General features: G+C 43.4%; 1 protein-coding gene across 1 annotated transcript in view; it reads right to left on the minus strand.

Annotated features, from left to right (window-relative positions):
* Positions 1-421: 421 nt before the first annotated feature.
* The window catches only part of lrch4 (leucine-rich repeats and calponin homology (CH) domain containing 4), a 64972-nt gene continuing 42590 nt past the window's right edge, over positions 422-22803 (minus strand). The window contains exons 8-18 of the mRNA XM_083640602.1: positions 22589-22788; positions 21829-21881; positions 15743-15892; positions 14861-14929; positions 14615-14669; positions 14152-14215; positions 13393-13494; positions 12560-12657; positions 10064-10201; positions 9181-9258; positions 422-738 (exon numbers count right to left, since the gene is read on the minus strand). Coding sequence (XP_083496728.1) covers positions 529-738; positions 9181-9258; positions 10064-10201; positions 12560-12657; positions 13393-13494; positions 14152-14215; positions 14615-14669; positions 14861-14929; positions 15743-15892; positions 21829-21881; positions 22589-22788 — 1217 coding nt within the window. The 3' untranslated portion in view covers positions 422-528. The remainder of the gene's footprint in view (positions 739-9180; positions 9259-10063; positions 10202-12559; positions 12658-13392; positions 13495-14151; positions 14216-14614; positions 14670-14860; positions 14930-15742; positions 15893-21828; positions 21882-22588; positions 22789-22803) is intronic.

Here is a 22803-nt window from a genome sequence, read left to right on the forward strand (position 1 = left end):
TTTGGTTAAAAAAAGTTGAACATGAGATCCCGCTGTAAAAAGTTCAACCTGTGTGTGTGAGACAGGCAGAGGCAGGTTGATTTGACACACACACACACACACACACACACACACACAAATCTGTGGCTGATATTACTGTCCTTCAGAGGCTCTACTGGAGCTCATTTTTAAAGCTAGCGTGATTATACCATACTAGGCGTCTCGGGCGCTACGCGTGTTCGATTCCAGCTCACTGAGCTGGCCCTGCAGCTCGCCCGCTGGACACGCACGTGCACGCCCTTGAACTTGGAAATATGTAACATCTGTATCACTGCCCAATGTCATGTTGTGTATAAGATAAAGTCAAATAAATAAATCGTAAAAATGAAGACGCTACAAATCCAAAGCTTTTCAATCACTTACAAAAGATGCATTTCAGGTTTATCAATTATATTTGGAAGACAGACATTCAATATGAAGCATGGTAAAAAAACGAACACGGAGATGAATCTCTTGGGTCTGGTAACACTCAAGTGTGACTAGGCAGTGCTAGCAGGTTGTGGAGCCCGGGTCAGACCCGGGGAGTCCCGTCTGGGGGTCTGTGGAGGCCTGGCTCTTTGGGCGGGGGGGTCCCGTCTGGGGGTCTGTGGCGGCCTGGCTCCTTAGGCGGGGGGGTAGGTCCGCCAGCGCCTGCACGGTCTGGGCCAGCCCACACAGCCCCTCCTCCTCCAGGATGAGCAGGGGGGAACACAGCGCATCCTGGAGCCAGGGAGGAAGGGGGGGTCAGAGAGGTTAGAAGGCAGTGGATGCATATAAACAATCACTTCATATATATATATATATATATATATATATATATATATATATATATATATATATATATATATATATATATATATATATACTTTTTTTTTTTACCATAAAGAGGACATGAAACATTTCATCATATCACTGCATCGTTCATTTGCATTTCACCTCAGGCAAGACAGGACACTGCTTTCAAGTCCGAAATGTACATAGATTTGCTAGAAAGATGCTAGAAGATTTCCACCTTTTCACCAACTAGGGTGCTGCTTGATGACATCACTAGGTTGACAGAGCGAAAAGCCGGAGAAAAAACCTGTTGTAAGAAGAGTGACCCAGTGGCTCAGAGAGTTTGATAGCTGCCCACCAGTTTGGAGCTTATTGGTGTGAGCCTCGGTCACTTTTGAGCTCGTGGGTTTGAGCCTCAGACAGTGAAAGCTTAAATTTTGAAGAACAACTTCCCAAGTGAAGACTGAAAAGCTCTGACGGAAATAACCTGACCCTGTAAGACTGGCTCACAGAGTTTGACAGCTGCATTAAAGTGTTGAGGTTCTGTGTTTGAGCCTCAGTCAGAAGGTTTTGGACCTCTGCTAACACACTCACCTGCTCCGCTCTGCCAGGGCAGCTTACCTGGACCTCACACACTCACCTGCTCCACTCTGCCAGGGCAGCTACAGCTGACCACGGCCTGCTGTGGAGAGCAGACCAGCCTCTGGAGAGGCTAAAGCGCAAGGCAACAGGGAGCATCAGGGGATCTGCAGGCTTCACAGAGGAACCCTTAAGATAATTTAAGGCCTTTTCAACGCTGCATGAACTGAATAAACCAAACATTTAAGAGACTAGAAGTGACCTCCGCCAAGGCACACATCTCCTCAACCATTCTATGGCTATAGCCTATGGCCCCTATTCCCAAACCCCGCCCCCTCCCATTGATCTGCCCCAGATCAGATCTGCTCCAAAATGGAAAGGGTTCTTCCTTGCTATACCCTCCCACCAAGTTGAATGAAAATCGGCCCAGTAGTTTTGCCGTAATCCTGCTAACAAACAGACGGACAACCATCTGGCGTCTTGGCGGAGGTAACAAAGTTGAGCCTATCTCTGGTTGGACATAGAAAAGTAAATAAAGAAAGTTGTGAAACTATAAATGAGCAGAATAAGAAAAAGGACAGAAATGAAGGGGCCTGAAGTCCAACGAGTTTGTTAGATTATATTAAAGGATAATTTTGGTATTTTTCCAACCTGGACCATATTTTCTTTTCTTTTTTCTATCCCTTGGTGCACCAAATAGTGCAGTAGGGGCATGTGGGAAAAGCGGCTGCCAACTGAAGCGATCTTGGTCAATACTGCATCAATTTCAAAGATTTCTGTTCACATTTTAGTTATACATAAAACTTTTTTTTAATAGGGTACAGGTTAAACGTGCTGTCAACTGGAAGCTTCATACAAGTAATACAACATAAGAAAATCAAACCTCTACTGATATTTCCCATTCATATATTAGTCAAACTACTAAATTCATGGCATCTGTCCTATTTTGTTTGGCATACTTTCCAACTCTGCTTAAACTAGTTGAAGCCTGACATTTCAAAATTTAAGATTGTACTAACTTTTTTTTGTAGGCTAATAACTAGATTTAAGAAATTGTAATATTTTTAAGACCTTAAATATACCTTAAATAATCCCTTTTAAGAACCTGCAGATACCCTGATCACACTTTAAGTCTTCAGCTGGTTGACAATAAGCAAGAACACTAGCAGGCAGACACACAAGCAGACAAACGGCATCAATTCCTTTGTTGTTTTTTTAATAATTTCTTTACAGCGAGAGAAAACAAAAAACATATAGATTTGTATAAACTCAAAAAGGTATTCTCATTAAATATAAGGGTATTATATAAATATTATAAAATACAACAGCATTCGTATTGTGCTAACATCTTTTAAGAATATAGTTTGGTCTAAGCCAGTGGATGAATTATGGTGCTTATCCAGTTTCACTTTTATAAAATATACATTTTGATTGAAGCAGTATGAATTCCATTTTAACAGCAGGCTATTGGTTGGTGAGATTTAAAAAAAAGTGTTATAGTGTAGCAGACAGGCAGAGAGTGGACTTCTAGATCAGTGGTTCTCAAACTTTTTAGACCGGACCCACATTTGATAACATTTTTGCTTTGAGATGTTTTATTACAGAACGTGTATGAAACTCATGACCAGAATAGTCCTACATTCTGTCATTGTGTTACTAATGGATGGAATTATAGTGAAAATATACTGCAGTATTCCTCTTTTTGCTGGTGACCCCCTGGAACCCCCTCAAGGACTCCTGGGGGTCCCCGTACCCCCACTTTGAGAAGCACCATTCTAGACAACAGCATAGGTGTAGGTGTGGAGAGCGTACAAGGATTAGCCTCATGAAGTATAGGACGAGTTTATCAAAGAAAATCTGGACCAAAGACTATAGGGACAACTCTGTTAAGACCCACAGCAGTACATTTCAGGTGTGCTATTAATGAACTCAAGTTTGGTATTGTGATATAAACTGAATGCCTCACAGGAGAAGTACTGCTCATGTGACTTGGGAGTAGGGTTTGCATTTGAATTGTCCAATCATAGGGCCAAATCAAGAACCAAGGGATTTCATCCGCCATTCTTTTTTCCATAGACATTTAGTAATGTGCTTATAAAAATAGTTTTACTTGGGTCAAAACAAAATATGATTCAGCTATATTTATAATCAGGAGACCATAACCTTTAAATCAGACAAAAAAAATGCGGATTAGAAAAAACATCTACGCTGAATCGCTTGGTTTGACTAAGTAAAACTTCTTATAAGCATTTTATGAAATATCTATGGAAAATAAAATGGTGGATGAAATCCCTTGGTTCGTATGCTTAACCCAGAAGCAGGCGTGACTTCGGCTCTCTATAATAGTTTAAGGTTTGACCCATGTCTGAGCAGGTGAGGTTCTGGCTAATGATAAAAAGTCATTGTTCTGGGTTTCAGTGGAGAGCTCCATTGTACCTTTCAGACACATTTCTACTCGGATAAGAATAACATTCTGGAGAAAACATTGAATACGTGACATATCTTGAGCATGAAAAGGGTCACATTTCAACATTTTCACTATCGGCTCAAATTATCAGCAGCTTCAGTCCATAAGCCTTCAAAACCCCACATCATTCCAACCCTACTTGTGGAGTATTATTACTCCAATAGAGTACTGCAGGGATGGCGCATGTTTGTAGGCTTACCCAGAAGTCCCTGCACTTCCTGGTTCATAGGTGTAAAGGTCAATGGGATTTTTGTATGGGGATTTTGGTTAAATGCATGAGGAACACTTTTATGACTTTTGAAGCGTAAATGCGATTTTCAGAAAAAGCTTCAAAAGTCATAAAAGTGGTCCTTGTTTATGAAGATTATCCTGCTGAACACAAACGTCGCCGTTTCATAAACCTTGGTTAACCACAGACCTTATTTCAAGCATTTAACCAAAATTCCCATAAAAATCCCATTGCCTTTTACACATATACGAGCCGGGAGTGCCAACATCCAGGTGTTCCGGACTCATACCTGCGGCACTCTATAGCCTTGTTGTTGCACAGACATTGACCTTCTATGAGCAATAAGCAACACGCAGCATGTGGTGGAGAAAGCAGAGGCCATGTGATGTACTACTAAACTCTGCCTCTAGGGAATCAATTTACCACACTGGAAGATACCACTTTTAAACAATCAATGATATTTTAACTCTAAATAATTGAATATTGACTCAATGCACTTCACCTGTGTTTGTAATTTAAAGCGGCCACATTGATTTAAGAAGGCTACAGGAGGCATTAAGGTTATTGGTTTACTTGGTTAAAGGATAAGTTCACAAAACAATGAAAATTTAGCCATCTACTCCAGAAGCCCTGAGATGTAAAGTTGACTTGAAAAGACGTCATTTACACCCTGTTTTTTAGCTTAAATCTGCACTGTGGCCGTGAGCTGAAAGGCCTGTTTTCACTTTGAGTTCACGGCTACAGTGCTGATTTCAGTTAAAATATGACGTTTTTTCAAGTCAACTTGGCATCTCAAGGCTTCAGGAGATTTGCATTACGCCAGACTGTATGGAGACTTTTTATTTATGTCTGAAAGTTGGTCACCATCCACTTCAATTGTTTAAGAGAATGCTGTAACTCTGTTTCCCTGGAAAACTCCACGAGACTAAAAAACTTCACCGGCCTGGGAGGTGAGTGAGTTCATTTAAGTGGATTACAGAGGCCTCTGCTCTTTCACCAAGCATTGAAACAACAAAACAAATAGAACATAATCCAAAATAAATAACAAAAACAATAATTTAATAAGTTGTGTACATTTATACAGACATGAAGCAAAGTAAGCTGGTCTACGTGACCACACAACAAAAAGGACTTTATACACACAACCTCAGAGGGTTTTGTACCATCAGTTTGACACATGAAGTGTGACAACACCGCCCCCTGCTGGACATGTAGCATGGACAAACACAAGCAGGGTGGGGTGCGTGTGTGAGAGTGAGAGTGGTGTCGGCTGGCCCCCTTCCGGGTTAGGCATATGTAGCAAGGGATTTCATCCACCATTGACTTTTCCATAAACATTTCATAAAATGCTTATAAAAATAGTTTTACTTGATCAAAATATCAAAATATAAGCTATATTTAGAATCACAAGATCATAGAACATTTCACTTGGATGGACACACACACATATATATATGGTATACACGGTGCATATATATAGATGTGTGTGTGTCCGAGTGAAATGTTCTATGGTCTCTCCTGATTCTAAATATAGCTGAATCACTTGTTTTGACCAAGTCAAACTATTTTTGCATGTTATGAAATATTTATGGAAAAATGAATGGCAAATGAAATCCCTCTGTTCGTATGCCTAACCCGGAAGTGACTTTGGCCCTCTTATTAGTCTTTATTAACCCCTTCAGCACCACGGTCACTGTGGTGCCACATTTAGGAACTGGCATCTTTCTCAAGGCTTTAAATCACATTCACAGTTCAGGCTCGGGTTAAAGGGATAGTTCACATTTTTTTAAAGCCTAGCCCCATACAGGAGCGTGACGCCATTGACCTTGCATTAGTTTTTGCCCAACTTTCCAGAGCTACTATGAGGAACAGCATGGATTGTGCTGAGATAGAACTCAATCAACATCATCAGTGGGAAGTAGCAAATAGGGCTAGACTTAGAAAAAAGTTAACTATCCCTTTAAATTTCACAGGTTTCCCCTCTCTGGACAAGTGGATGAGCTACAGACATGCAGACTCCAGTTTTAGCTACAAACCATGCACACGTTTCAGGGAGGCAGAAATCATCGCGTTGGAAAAAAGGAAAATGGTTATTGACTTAAAGAGCCTACGTTTTTCTGGCTAAATGCCCAGTGAAAATGACAAGAGGTAATTAGGGCTGCAACTACCCATTACTTTTTATTGTCGATTAATCTCTTGATTATCTTTTTGATTAATCGATTAGTTTGGTCTATAAAATGTCAGAAAATGGCGAAAAATGTCGATCAGTGTTTCCCAAAGCCCAAGATGACGTCCTCAAATGTCTTGTTTTGTCCACAACCCAAAGCGATTCAGTTCACTTTCATAAAGAAACCAGAAAATACTCACAGTTAACAAGCTGGAGTTTTACTTTTTTCTTTCTTTAAAAATGACTGAAATTTATTAATTGATGATCAAAATAGTTGGGTGATAATTTGACCTCAATCAGATTTTTTCTGCCTCGGAGAAGTGTTTGTACACTAAATCTGTCTTCTGCTACAGACAGGCTGTGCTAGAGTGTGTGTGTTAGCGTGAAGGCTAAGGCTAAGGCTAGGCTAAGGCAAATGTTCATCTGCTCATAAGAGTGCCAGGTTCGGCATGGGGCCTAGGGAAGTGAATTCCCCATTCATTTTCCCAGACGTTTCGTAAAACGCTTTTTTATAAAAAGAGTTTACTTTGACCAAGTCAAACTCTTTGTATAAAAGAAAAATAGTATACTTTACTTTAGCACTATTTTGTGTCTGTCTATAAAGTATCAAAGTAGTGTTTCCCATCATGACTCAAAGCCATGGGCTGTGCGTGTAGTGTGCTGTGCCGCAGACAGAGGGCAGCTGTCTGTCTGTACACACTGACAGCATCTGCTGTGTGGGGCAGGGACGTTATGCATACTGAACACACACACACACACACACACACACACACACACACACACACACACACACACACACACACACACACACACACACACACACACACACACACACACACACACACACCAGAGTATTGTCTGAGATGGCAACTGTGGGAACAGCTACCCTGCATGTGTGCGTGTGTTGCATGTGTTCCTGCATTCCTGATTAAAGGATAAGTTCAGCCAAAAATTTAAATGCAGTCATTATCTACACACCCACATGCTAATGGAAGGACGGGTGAAGTTTTTTTTACTCCACACAACAATTCACAGCAACACAGTGTTGCTAGTCACCCTTCACTTCAATCGTTTAGGAGAATCCTGCAACAGTGTTTTCCTGTGAAACAAATGTCTTGTGGACTAAAAAACTTCACCGGTCCTTCCATCAGCATGGGGTGAGTAGATGACAAAATTTGGATTTTTGGGTGACCTTATCCTTTAAACTCCACAGCTGCTTGTTTTAGGCACATCTGCGTGACTGTGTGTACGTGTGTACAGTAAGTAATGGACGCACAGACATGTTTTGTGTATATAAATATATATGTGCAGTTGTCCGTTGCTCCTTTAGCGGAGGAGGAGGCAGTAGAGGGCGTAGAGGAGGGCCATGGCTACACAGTAGAAGAGCAGGAAGCCTGTGGACAGCAGCGAGGAGGAGGCGAGGGCGCGTGGCCTGTCCTCCGCCATGCCCCGCCCCTCTTGTGCAGTGGCCAGCAGGGCGGTGACACAGCGCAGCACAGCGGGCAGCTTACACACAAACACATCAGAGCACACACACACCTCCGTCTGCACAGAGAGACAGACAGAGAGAGAGAGAGAGAGAGAGAGAGACAGACAGGCAGACAGAGACAGACAGACAGAGAGAAACAAGCAGAGAGACAGGCAGAGAGAGAGACACAGAGAGAGAGAGACAGACAGAGAGAAGAGAAGAGAAGAGAAGAGAAGAGAAGAGAAGAGAAGAGAAGAGAAGAGAAGAGAAGAGAAGGAGGAAGGAGAGGAGGTTAAAACAAGGCTGACTCCAGGAAGCAGAGGTAACATAATGGAGTGTAGAATTACACAGAGCAAATTGCTGCTGTTGGCTGGAAAACTTGTATCTCTTTTCACAAGGAAGAAAAGTCATTCCCATGTTTGGGAGGGGGGGGATTTGGTGATACAAGCTTTCCACCCGACAGCGACAAAATTAGGGTTAGACTGATACATGGGGCCGATATTGTCTTTTTATTCAAAATCAGATTTGTCTACCTCTGATATGATGCAGTTTGATTGATTACCTATTATTATATTATATTATTATTAGATTAAAATAAATAAATAATCGGATTAAAAAAATTACAATTTCCCCCATTTTATCCCCAGTTCTACTTGGCCAATTCCCCCTTGCTGTCCCGGTCGTTGCTCCGCCCCCTCTGCCGATCTGGGGAGAGTTGTAGACTAGCACGTGCTTCCTCCGATACATGTGCAGTCGCCAGCCGCTTCTTTTCACCTGACAGCGAGGAGTTTACCCTGCACCACAAACAGACACGGCCAAATGTGCCTGTATGGACGGCGCCCAACCAAGCCGGAGGCAACACGGGGGCTCGAACCTGCGACCGTCGTGTTGGAAGGCAGGGAATCTACCGCTGCACTACCTGGACACCCTATCCATGAATATGTGATAACAGCATCAGTATCCTGTCTTAGTGTCCAATGGTCTAAATGTGACAAGAAGACAATTCCAGTATGAAAACAATAATCAATAAATATTATTATTAAATACATATTTTGGCATGAAGATGATCAAATTTAAAGATATCAAATATCAGCACAAAATATCGGCTATCAGCAGCTTCAATACTAAACTATTGGTGTGAGTATCGGCCAACCCATAATATCAGTCAAACCCTAGAGCGAATAACTCAGACAAACATGAGTGAGCTTACAGCACATGGCAAATGCTTGACAACATAACATGTACTGTAGGTGTGTCCAATCAGAGTACAGTACAGGTCGTCTTTCCTGCCCATCGCCATAACTATAGACCAGGGGTCTTAAACCTTTTTCAGCCAAGGACCCCTTGGTTGATCGAGAAACAGAGGGACCCCTACAATATAAAATCAATAAAATTGTGTTGCATCTATAAATAATGTCAAATGCTCTCATGGAGAAAGGCCAAAAGCAGAAACAGAGAAACAGTGGTCAGGTTTTTACCTCAGGGACTCCCAGCTTGCGACAGGCTGCGATGAAGTTCTCCACGTTTAGTCGGCACTTTGCCGAGCTCAGCTTTGGCTGAGGGGGGGGGGGGGGGGGGTGTGTGGTAAAGAGGGGGGGGGGTCACAGCAAACACAACATCACAACAACATCCATAGAGGACAATAACATGCTGCAGTAACATTTAGGGATGTATGATATCTCATATATATCAGCACGTCATCAGTATCGGCCGATTAATTATGACTAAATGCTCGATGTTTGACATAAATACAATGCTTGATAAGCATTGTATTTATGTCTGCATCTGCCAGTGGGCCATCACCATGATGGTAGGCATAATGTGTTAATTTCCACTACAGGAGAGACTTCTTGTTCTCTGAAATTAGGCGGGAAAAATATATCGGTATCGGCAGTTGGCCAAAAGAGTTGGAAAATATCGGTATATCGGATATCGTCAGAAAAATCCAACATCGTGCATCTTTTCAGTAAACATTTCTTGGTAGGGAGGGAGTAGGGTAAAAAAAACTAGGGCTGTTCCCAAATACGATTTTTTTCTAGGCTTCAGTGAGAAGTATTTGAATATACTTGAGGCTTCGACGGGGGGCACATAGAAATTCCTTTTTATTGAAATGAAAATGCTATAAAAAATGTGCAATAATAATCACATCAAATAAATGACAGCCACAGCCCATAACAACTCATTTGCTCATACAGTATGTATGCCCTGCTGGCTGCATGGTCAAACTGTCAGTTTCAGTGCTGGTAAGTAACGTTAGATGAGAGCTGTGAGACACAAAACTATCACTAAGGTTAAATGTCCTTGTCTGAGAGAATAAGTACTCATAATGAATGTGGTGTAGGGGGCGGTGTTGAGACTCACCACTGCTGGGGACGGAATGTGGATGATTGACACGGAGCGCGGTCGAATGTGATTGGCCAGCTGGCAGAGGACAGTGCCGTTGGACAAGGCCTCCCCCAGGTCCTCACCTAAAGTGGTCTTCAGCCGAGACTCCAGAGTCTGATGGGTCAGAGAGTGAATGTGTGAGTGTAGTATGTAGTTACCGTGTGTTGAGAGGCATCAGTGTGAGTGTAGTATGTAGTTACCGTGCGTTGAGAGGCATCAGTGTGAGTGTAGTATGTAGTTACCGTGTTTTGAGAGGCATCAGTGTGAGTGTAGTATGTAGTTACCGTGCGTTGAGAGGCATCAGTGTGAGTGTAGTATGTAGTTACCGTGTGTTGAGAGGCATCAGTGTGAGTGTAGTATGTAGTTACCGTGCGTTGAGAGGCATCAGTGTGAGTGTAGTATGTAGTTACCGTGCGTTGAGAGGCATCAGTGTGAGTGTAGTATGTAGTTACCGTGTGTTGAGAGGCATCAGTGTGAGTGTAGTATGTAGTTACCGTGCGTTGAGAGTAGGGGTGTCACGGTACACAAAAGTCACTACGGCACGGTACGAAAATGGGGAAAAAAAGCAACAAATCCCAAATTCTGTTTTTTTCCCTTTGAATATGTCTGAATTCTGCTTTTTACGCTATTTTTACCATCAGAAATAGTGTCTAATATGTGGGAATGAATAAATGTCCACTATTTAATAAGATCTAGGCAATCCACACAAAAAGGTTTTACTCTAGAGCAGTGATTTTCAAAGTGTGGGGTGCGCCTCCCTCTCAGATGTCTGTATTCCAGCTGTTTGACAGGGCAAAGACATTTCCCCCCACTTTAAATCTTTATTGTACACAAGTTTGTAAACAGAGCGCATGTGTGGAGTAGCCTAATACTCCCACCAACCCCTCCCCCTGTTGTATTTGTTTTATGTAGCATTTGCGTTTGATGTAAGCACTAATTTGGAATCCTATCTAAAAGCGGCCACTAGGCGGCAGTGTTTCTTTAGTCAACGTCAAAATACCTACATGTTCAGAAGAAGAATAAAACGGCAGAAGAAGAAAAACTTCTTTACCCCTGTTGAAAGTAGTCTGGGCACCTTCCACCCCGCTTTTTGTCATGGGGGCGTAAACCCCGGACCCAGAATTAACACCGGATGGCAATGCGCCTAACAACGTCTTTGTTGCCGTTAGCTTGACGCAGTGATGTTACCTAAACTAGAGTCTGATCAAAACAAAGCTAGCGTTACATAAAACAAAACGTTCATGCAATATGGCATCTCCGCCACCACCGCCTGACACACCGGTCAAAACGGTGAAAGAGGATTCTGATACGTGGGTCAAATTGTCAAGTTAACGTGAAAGTTGACGAGCTAGAAACGCTGCCATCCGGTCTAGGGCGGGCTCTAGGCTGGAACCAGTAGGGTGACAAAATCAATTGTGGGCGGGAGCCAGGCTCTTTCTCGCCGAGAAGAGCCTGGTGACGCGAGGTTAGTTGAAAGATACCCCCACTGTCTGACAGACAACGGGGTGGGTTTCACTTTCCCAGTAAGTACGGGAAAGAACCCTGTCAGCGCCTTAACGTTATTGGATGTGAGTTTTGTTTAGCATAATATGATTACGTTCGGTCATCTAATGGATTATTGGAACATGACAAGGAGTCATCGCCTCTTCCTCACTGCAGCTTGCCTGTGCATCCGCAGATGTCTGCTTGACCGCATCACTCATCCCACGCGATGTATGTTGCTTGTTTACAAGTTAACAGCCTTGTCAGTGTTATGTAACGTTTAGCCGCAACGCGCAACTATAAAGGAATTTGTCGCGGCTACGTAACGTTACATTGGCAAGCTTACCTCGTTGGCTTGATGTTGACAGAATTTGCAAAACAGCTTATCGCCACAAAACGTCCCATTCTGTGAACGCGGATTTCTATGGCCCTTGTGTTGTTTTGGTGTGTCTTCTTCTGTGGCGTTTAATTCAATTCAATTCAATGCCGTTCAAACAGCGTTTAGGTGCTTCTGGATTTTACGTATTCGTCGTGTCGTTTCATGTACCGTGAAACGAGGTACCGTGAGGGTCATACCGTAAATTCACGGGACGAATACATGTACCGTGACACCCCTAGTTGAGAGGCATCAGTGTGAGTGTAGTATGTAGTTACCGTGTGTTGAGAGGCATCAGTGTGAGTGTAGTATGTAGTTACCGTGTGTTGAGAGGCATCAGTGTGAGTGTAGTATGTAGTTACCGTGTGTTGAGAGGCATCAGTGTGAGTGTAGTATGTAGTTACCGTGTGTTGAGAGGCATCAGTGTGAGTGTAGTATGTAGTTACCGTGTGTTGAGAGGCATCAGTGTGAGTGTAGTATGTAGTTACCGTGTGTTGAGAGGCATCAGTGTGAGTGTAGTATGTAGTTACCGTGTGTTGAGAGGCATCAGTGTGAGTGTAGTATGTAGTTACCGTGTGTTGAGAGGCATCAGTGTGAGTGTAGTATGTAGTTACCGTGCGGAGCTGCACGATGTCTGGCCTATCTTCTTTTGGGGAACGCAGCGTCGTGCGAGACTCACTCCTGCCTGACTCACCCAGAGTGAAGCCCGAGCCTGACGGGAGGACAGACAGGAGGACAGACATGAGGACAGACAGGGTGACACACAGCAGGACAGAGAGCAGCACAGACAAGGTGACAGACATGGTGACAGACAGGGTGACACACAGGAGGACAGACAGGGTAACACACAGGAGGACAGACAGGAGGACAGACAGGGCGACAGACAGGAGGTTAACCGTTAACCAATTAAGGGTGTCAGTTAATCGAAAGTAAAATTAACCGAAAACCCACATCCCTAGTTCAATGTTATAAAAAAAACTGAAACTCTCACACCACAATATTATCAATATCAAATGGTTCATGTATGCAAAGTCATTTTAAATAATAAAATTAATGTTGGTATCATTGAACTGAATGGTAAGGTTAGGTGTGATGTCAAACAAAACTGACATTTTCAAATAATATTCCTATACCTCATTTTATAGTTTATAGTTTATAAGTCAAATTTGTCATCATCAATTGTCATCATCAATTTAAACAGTAGATAATATTAATTTATAATTTGAGATTGCTTTCAGTTTCAATTTTTCATTGACAGTTTTCTTCTTCTATTGCTGTGATCGCTGCGCTGCATACCCGTGAACTAAAATTAGTTTGACACCCCTGCTCCAGAGGCTCTAGTTGTGGGGTGGTGTTACCTGTGGTTGGGGGTGGTGTTACCTGTGGTCTTGATGTTACCTGTGGTGGTTGTGGGGTGGTGTTACCTGTGGTTGTGGGGTGGTGTTACCTGTGGTCTTGAGGTTGCAGCGGGAGGATGCGCGGAACAGGAAGCTGTTGGGTTTCTGGGCGTGGCCGGGCGGAGGGGACGTCTTCGGGGAGGACGGCACGTCTGAGGGGGAGGAGACGTATTTTAACATTTAAAGGAACACAGCAACATTTTGGGAGATGTATTGTATATATTGGACTGCACTTTGATTTTTGTGTGATCTTATCTTTCTATATTTTTTGTTTTCTGACTATTGATGTGACCGCTACGCTGCATACTTACACTAAGTCAAACTCCTCGTATGTAATCTGATTACCTACTGTGGCAATAAAAGTGATTGTGATTTGCCATATTAACCGGCTAGCCTGCTAGCCTACCCCCGTTAAGTCACAGAATACACATTCCAACAGTGCCAAAATGCCAAATGCCAAAATGTTCAACTGTAGTCCCTGGGCAAGGTGTTGATTGCCAGATAAAAACAGTAGAAAACAATAAAAACAAGCAATTAATAATAAGCAGTACATAGTAAAAGCACAAGCACATTACAGTACAAAGTTAGGCTTCATGCATGCAGGCAAACATAACTACTTTCCTGACAAAAACCAGAACTTAAAAAAAAAAACACTTACTAACTAATGCTACATATTCCCTCAAGATTGACAAATTCTGTGTATTCCTTTTAAAAGGTCTTCGTTGATGTGTGTGTGTGTGTGTGTGTGTGTGTGTGTGTGTGTGTGTGTGTGTGTGTGTGTGTGCACGTGCGTGCGTGTTGTACTGTACCTGATCTGCTGGCAGACCGCTGGATAAGTGTTGGAGGAAGCACAGTGGACATCTGCTCAGCACTCTGACAAAGAGGGAGTACAATGACATCATACTGTAACAATGACAATACACTGTAACAATGACATCATACTGTAACAATGACAACACACTGTAACAATAACATCATGTTTCTAATGAGAACTAGCAGCTTTACAGAAACTCAGACAACTATTAAAAAGAGGGAGACTTGAATGTGTGAACACTTCTCAACTGTGCTGTGCTACACGTTAAGTAAAAAAAGCTAAAGAATTTCTATTTCTATTCTTGCACAAAATATATCAATTCAAGCACTTTCAATGACCCGTGTCTATTTATGTCTCTTTCCAAAAGCCTTTAAAGCCTTGACGTGGTTTTCTCAAATTCACAAACTTTCAAGGATTTCAAGGAGCTGTGGGAACCGTGAGAGAGGAGTGCTACTCACTGCACAGCGGTGAAACGGGCCAGGGTGGGAGTGGCTGTTCTCTGCTGAGCTGCCACTAGGGGGAGACACACAACGCACAATCTGTTAAGAAACCCAACACTTTCCCAAAGCCTGCCCCCTGTCCCATCTGGCACACGCCGAGGAAATGCAAGAATAACTGGAAGTGTGTGTGTGTGTGTGTGTTTGTGTGTGTGTGCGTGTGCATGTGTGTTTGTATGTGTGTGTTTTGTGTGCGAGAGGCCTTACCCCGTGCTGCTTCCCGTCTGTGGTGCGGCGGTCACATGACTTCCTGTTTTACTGGAGGACTTCAACAAACTGCAAAGTGAGGGTTTTGACATGAGAGCGTGTGATTAGATGAGTGAGAGACTTCCACCATGCTACCTGGCAGTCTCTGAATGCAACTCCCTATAAAGACATTTTCAGACAGTTCCCAGTAAATGACTGGGATGACCTGTCAGGGACCACTAGTGATTCAGACAGTTTTCAGTGGTGTAATGATGGTCCATGGGGAAGTGAGTAGACTGTAATGTATGCACTGCCGCTTTTTTGATGTGTGAATATATACTGTATGACACCCGGACAGCAAAAAGAGCAGGCTGTCGGCACTCGGCAGCAGAGGAGGTTAGTTAGATCGCTATTTCATGTTCTCATAATTATATTAACAACCATAATGAACCGCGATGTGACAGAAAATGTGTTATTTACAGAGCGCATGCACCTTGCCCCGTTTGCTCCCGTTATAGCCTGTTTGAGGATGCTACTCCGAGCTCAAAATCTTCTGTGGGCATCCGAATGAAACCAAAGGTATTTGGGTGAATAAAACATCATATTTTAAGCTGGAAATGAGGACCGTGGTGTAAAAAACCGAAATTCTCCTTTAACAAGAATGCCAAAATGAAACGGATCCGTTTCCAGTGTGTCTGCGCTGTCAGACACAAAAAGTTAGGAAAAGAGGGTTCTCCTTTAAGACCTTTACTCTATGGATTCCTTGTGGGCGGCTGGGGAAACTATCTGGAGAGAGGATTCTAGCTATGTACAAATGTTCTACCTGCGTTTGTATGAATATTCCATTATAGAATGTGTACATAATATAAACTTATGCAAGTTGTAGAGTGCTGAGATGCCCACCTGGCCTTCTCCCTCTGCTGCTGCCTCTCTCTCTCCTGCCAGATCTGCAGGGTGCCCGGCCGCCGCCTCTCCTCCAGGGTGGGGCTGGAGGGGGACAGGGGGGACGAGGAGGCTGACGATGGCTGGCTCACCTCCACATGGAGACTGAACCTGGAGGGAGGAGCACATACAAGGTTGAGAAGAGACAGTGAGGCGTCTGGGGAGTGTCGAGGTAAAAGCGCTCTCCTACCACCGCGGAGACCCGGGTTCAATTCCCGGCAGCGGCACTTCCGGCTTGGTCAGACGTTCCTACAGACACAATTGGCCGTGTCTGCGGGTGGGAAGCCGGTGGAGTATATGAGTCCTGGTCGCTGCGCCAGCACCTCCTCTGGTCGTTTGGGCGCCTGTTCGTGGCGGGAGGGGAACTGGGGGAATTGTGTGATCGTGCCACGCGCTACATCCTGCCGATGAAACGCCTCACTGTCAGGTGAAAAGAAGAGGCCGGGGGACTGCACATGTATCGGAGGAAGCATGGCTACTCTACAACTCTTCCCAGATCGGCAATCGGCAGAGGGGGTGGAGCAACAACCGGGATAACAACCCCCCCCGGCCAAGCACAATTGGGGAGAAAAACACGTAAAGAAAAGAGAGGAAAAAAGAAAAGTGAAAATGAAAAAAAAAAAAAAACATTATCACATGGGTTAAGCCTTAAGGGTTATAAAAAGCCATTTTAAGAAGTAGTTTTATTTCATTTCATTGACAGTATTTGGATAGGGACAGATACACAAACATAACATTGACCCTAAAACGTCTGATGTCATGTAACACAACATTTGTAGCCTAAGCTAATTTGCAATGCCCGTCCCGAGATGTTATTAAAAGCACCTGTTACGTTGAATAGATGATAACAAGACAGGTTCAGCGACGGGTCATTCCAGAGCCAAACACCCGGTCTGCGTCATTCTGAAGCCTAGATTGTTTTCATTACTTACACGTAAAAACAATCGAAGTTCAAAGCCTTATGTGTTTTGGACATAATTCTGTGTTTCCATTCTGACTCACTGTATTCTATTCTTAGAGCCGCTAAAGGAAAACGTTGTGTGCTGCTGCTGCGAGCTGGAACGAAGCTAAGGCACGGTCGTAAAGCAGCGTGCGCTCACAGCAGCTGGAGGGCTGTGCAACGAATAAACCAAAGCTCCCGGAGTGGCTCATCCAGGGGATGGTTCCTTTATTTGCCACCAGCGATTCAGAGCATGCTGCTTCTTGCTTCAGAGGGATTCAGAGCATGCTGCTTCTTGCTTCAGAGGGATTCAGAGCATGCTGCTTCTTGCTTCAGAGGGATTCAGAGCATGCTGCTTCTTGCTTCAGAGGGAGGGGACAACGGCCCTGCCTCACATCATCATCATATCTGGGCAGCACTGATTCAACACCAAGTCATCAACGAGCAGCCGGGTCAAAGCTGCCTGCCGGGCCTGAGTTGGGCTGCTGCTGCTGCTGCTGCCAGACACATGCAGCACTCATGGAAAATGGGCTTTTGCGTGTGCGTGTGCAGTCAAGGTCCGGTGCAAAGAGAATTTGATGTGTGTCCATTTCATGGAGTGATTTAACATTCATGCATCTTAGGGGACATTTATGGCCATTCGTAACGTTCGTATTATTCAAATTTCGGCTGTGTTGTGTTACTCTGTACGGTATGAAATTCGGCTAGGGTGTTTTTTTCTTTTTTCCCTTCCTTCAAAACTCTTACCCTTACATTTCTGTCCCTGTGTAAAAAAGAAATATACTCACACTGACTCACTCAAGGACTCTGCTATTTCACATACACCCAGGATGGTCCCGCCTACCTTAGTTAACCCTTTACTTGTTGTATTGGAGACCTTTTTGATGAGAATTGATCATTTGTATTGGGTGAAAAAAAAGAGGACATAATTATCTCCCGCGACTAGTCGACTACTTTTTGGGAGTGCAGTAGTTGTGGATACCTTATTCAAGTCAAGTTTATTTGTATAGCCCTAATTCACAAGCAAGTGTCAGAGGACTTAACAGAAAATATGTCTAGCTAAATCTAGCTGACACAATAGTAGCAATTACAGTAGTAATAATAACAAGATTGAACAATCATATGATAGAGAAAGTCAGAGAGAAAGGGAGAAAAAGGGGGATGGAATGTGGGGGAGGAGAGAACAGGGAAGGGAGGAGATGGGGAGGGAACATGAGAATGTGGGGGAGGAGAGATCAGGAAAAGGGAGGAGGTGGGGAGGGAGCAGGGGGAATGTGGGGGAGGAGAGATCAGGAAAAGGGAGGAGATGGGGAGGGAACATGAGAATGTGGGGGAGGAGAGATCAGGAAAAGGGAGGAGGTGGGGAGGGAGCATGTATGGTCTTTCCTCTCACCCTCCCTCAGGTTTTGTCTCAAATGTTGTCTTGTTTTATGTAACACCTGTTTTCTTTCTGTATATTTGTGCTAAGGACCCCCTCGAAAATGAGATGGTTCATCTCAAGGGGTTTATCCTTCTAATAAATTGTAAAAATCTCAAATCATTTGATGAAATGACAGAAAAGAGAAGACTTTCATCCACAGAAGGTAGAGGGAGGAGGCGGGGCTTCGAGGAAGAAGTTTGAAGGTTAATACTTTTCAAATTGAGACAATGTTTCAATACATACTGTAGTGGTACTGTATTAGTTAATATAACTAAGTTATTAGTTATATTAGGTAACTTAATTAGGTCTCTCTCTCTGTCTCGCTCTCTTTTCTCTGTCTCTCGTGCAGCTTAAACGCTGCTGGGCGGAGGAGATGATGCACTCTCTCTCTCTGTCTCTCTTCTTAGGTAGGTTTTGCTGCTACAAATATTCTTTATATATTTTATATTCGAGATATATCTTTATTTATTTTTTACCTACCTATTTATGTGAGCTCAAATAGTCCTGGACTCTTATTACTTTTAAGTTCATGTACGTGTCTTTTACTACTTTTAAGTACATTGTACGTGTCTTTACTACTTTTAAGTACATTGTACAGATCCCTTGAGGTGTGTTTTTATTTTACTTTTATCCTGTGTTTACTTGATCCATTTTCTGCTGGAAAACTGCTGCCATGCTCCATGTTTGTTTTAATTTGTTCATGTTTTGTTTTTTCATGTATTCGCTATGCTTTTTATATCTGCTTGCACACAAATTGCCCTTCTGGGACAAATAATAAACTTGAATCTTGAACTGCAAATACCTGTCTTATCAGTAGTCCATATCCTTTTTTACGTCATTGTGTTGACTCAACTTTCTCATGGGATTCAATAAAGTTGAACTTATTCTACCTTCGATGTGAAGACTGTCAATATGGCAAGACTGATAGCTGTGTGAGATTACAACTGCAGTGTGGACTACACACACAGTGTGGACTACACACACAGTGTGGACTACACACACAGTGTGGACTACAAACAGCACTTTCTGTATGCTTTCTGGTGGTCTCCCTCTAGTGAAGTTTGATGGGCCGAGAGTGAGCCGTACTGTAAGTCATGGAAACTGCAGTCTATTGACTTTTCCCAGCTCTTCAAATACTCTGACCTTCGAAAAGAACCAAGGGAGGGAAAGAGAGAGAGAGAAAAACAAGTGATAGCGACTGGGTGACTGTGTGCACAGCCTCCTACCAGGGAAACCAACCCTGCTGAATTTCAATGGAAACGGGCCCAGTGAAGTACAGGTTCTACAAGTAGAGTTTTCACACACGGCAGGGACGACTTGTTGTTGTTGCTGCTTACCCAGAAGCCCCTGCACTTCCTTGTTCTTAGCGGGGAAAGGCAATGGGATTTTTGGATGAGAATTTTGGTTAAATGCACGAAATAAGGTCTGTGGTTAACAAAAGCTTATGAAATAGCATAGTTTGTGTTCAGGAAGATCATCTTCACAAGCGAGGACCACTTTTATGATTTTCGAAAAACATAAATGTGTTATTTTATTTTTACGCGATTTTGAGAAGACGCTTCAGAAGTCATAAAAGTGGTCCTCAGTTGTGAAGATGAGCCGAAATCGCGATGCAGAGTCTTCCAGACTCATTCCTGTGGTACTCCATAAAGCGTTGCCAAATTCATTGTGGTACCTGGCTTCAAGCTTGATGTAATTACTGTAAACAAATGAAACCATGGTGGTAACAATTGGTCATGTCTATCTAACACCAATGGTATTGTTAGTGCAACTGTTTCTCCAAGTTAAGACATTAACCCAGAAACCCTATTGCTTCCTGCTTTTCTCAAAAGGTGACACACAATCTACGCTTTAACTCTGAAAGCAAAACTGCCCCACTTCCTGTATCGAAATAGCTAACTCTAGCTAGCCTGACGCTGCTAGAGCAGGAAGCAGCTACTCGGTCCCACTTGTTGTTTTGCTGTCATGTTTCATCATGCGGTGTAACGTTTCTGTTGGTGAAAAGTGTGTGTGTGTGTGTGTGTGTGTGTGTGCATGTGTGTGTGTGTGTGGGGGGGGGCAGACTCCTGTCAGCTGGCGATCGCTAGGTAACCTAGGTAACGGCTAGCAGCTAGCGCTAGCAGCAATGCTGAGGGTTAGCCAGAACTCTTGTCTGCTGCTGTTGAATGTAGCTTTATCTCCTGTGTACAAAACCATCATCTGACACATTTTAATTCCATTTTGTTCATGGCTTGTTAGCCAGCTAGCTTCGTGCAAGCCCTGTCCTGTCCTGACTCTTTTCCAGGGGAAAGTCGTCGTTGGCTGCTCAGAACGTTGCTAGAAGTCACCAGATGACGCCACACGCTAATTTGCATATCAATATTATGCACGTCATTTGTAATATTAAGCCGTTGTAGCCTTAAGTGCCGACTCCGCCCTATCCTGCTGCTGTCAGCTGAGTGGAGGGGAGAAGGGAAGGGCTGCGCTGTGTGAAAGAGAAAATGAGAGAGAGAGAAACCCCCGGCAGCAGCCACACCAATTTATTTATAACACATTAACACATCAACAGTGCTTCCTCCCGTGGTCAGAAAAAGTCACCAGATTTTGTCTCTAGTCTAGTGAGCTAATGTTGAATGAATGACATCACTGGGCCACAACTTAACTCAAATCAAATCTCAATAACTGTCAAACTAAATGAATGACTGCAATACTGTTGGCAGTTTTCGGATATACTACTGATTTTGTAATGATACAAACCTGGTTGAAAATGGAGCGTTTCTTTAATGTGGTAATTGATGTTAAAATGCTGCATGTTGCACCTTTAATTGGCACTGACAAACACAATGTACAGAGAACACGTCCAACCATCTCATAATCACTAAAGCTGTGTTCACACCGAGATATTTATTTTTCTCTCCGTCGCTCGATTCAACCCTTTGGAATCGCTCTGTCGCTGTGTTTAAATCGCTCGTCAACAGGCACAAGAATCGACGGACATCTGGCTAACGTTAGACAGGATGAAAAGGCAATGTCATGCTGTTTGTCCACTACGAGCCACCGTAGTTGTTTACAAACTAAACCTATCAGCGTGCTCCTAACGCGAGCTTGCATATCTAAACCGGTAGTACAGACTTCAGCTGTCAGCCTGTCAATGCGATTTGTTGCCACACTAATAAACCAGCGGTTTGTTCCAAGCCAGTGTGATTCCTGACTCACACAGCAGCCAATCAGCGTTGAGCAGCAAGCGACTTTTGCCAGCGTAATTTCACTCGGGATATTTCATCTCGGGCGACGAGCGAATTTTCGCCCTATCGCTCTGTCTCTGTCGCTTGGACGCCCAGCGATTTCCCCCCCGGGCGAATATACGCTCAATCGCTCGTTTGCATTGACTTTGTATGTAAACTCGATGCCAGCGATAAACTTTAATAGGTCGGTGTGAACGCACCTTAACTGTTTACACTATGAGATTCATCACTGCGTGCAAATTCAAACAACAGTGGCGGGACTGAGGGTGTAGGAATAGTGTGTGACCTTGACTGAGGGTGTAGGGATGGTGTGTGACCTTGACTGAGGGTGTAGGAATGGTGTGTGTGACCTTGACTGAGGGTGTAGGAGTGGTGTGTGTGACCTTGACTGAGGGTGTAGGGATGGTGTGTGTGACCTTGACTGAGGGTGTAGGAGTGGTGTGTGTGACTTTGACACACTGACCTGCGTGTTGTCGAGTCCTGGCTTTGGGACGGTGGAGATTGCTCCTTCTGCTCCTACAAATCAGCCAACGACACAAAACACCACATGAAGCAACATGTGGAGTAATGAGAGGATATGAGAGTGTTGATAACAGTGTTGGTTGCGTTGGTGACAGTGTTGATTTCGTCTATGAAAACTATGACGTCCGTCGACGACCTATTTTCACTGATGAAAACTAGACATTAACCCATTGATACCTGATGCAGCATTTGTGTGTGTATCCCTTTAAGACCGCGAACCGCGTTAACGCGGTTCGCGGTCTTAAAGGGATACACACACAAATGAGGGATATACACGCAAATGCTGCATCAGGTATCAATGGGTTAACACAATAAAAACAAAGTTGTGATGACAGAAACTATGAGGAAATCTATTGACACTTTCGTCGACGAATAAGAACTACACACACCTTAAAACCATCCCATAATAACAGGTTAACAGATATTTCCAATGAGTTTGGAAATTCTAAAGAAACAATAGTTACAGTTTTCTTTGACTAAGATTAGGATACAATACTCTGACGAAATAAAAACAGGATGAGTACGGTAAATATAATAAAAACAACTATAACTAACTAACTAACTAATATATATATATATATATATATATATATATATATATATATATATATATATATATATATACACACACACACACATATGTATATATACACAAACTGTATATATATATAAATTAACACTACTTGGTGGATGATAAGTACCGAGGGAGGAGCTGTCAGAGGAGGTGCTCTCAGAGGAGATGTTGTCAGAGGAAGTGCTATCCGAGGAGGTGTTGTCAGAGGAGGTGCCATCAGAGGAGGTGCTGTCAGAGGAGGTGTGGGAGGGTCCGTCCTCGTCTCCTCCTCCTCTTCCTCCGTCAAACTGCTGTCGATGAAGTCCACCTGCTCCGCCTCTCCATTCACTGCACAGGACAAGT

The sequence above is a fragment of the Poromitra crassiceps genome, assembly GCF_964638095.1.
Source record: "Poromitra crassiceps genome assembly, chromosome: 7".
NCBI lineage: Eukaryota > Metazoa > Chordata > Actinopteri > Beryciformes > Melamphaidae > Poromitra > Poromitra crassiceps.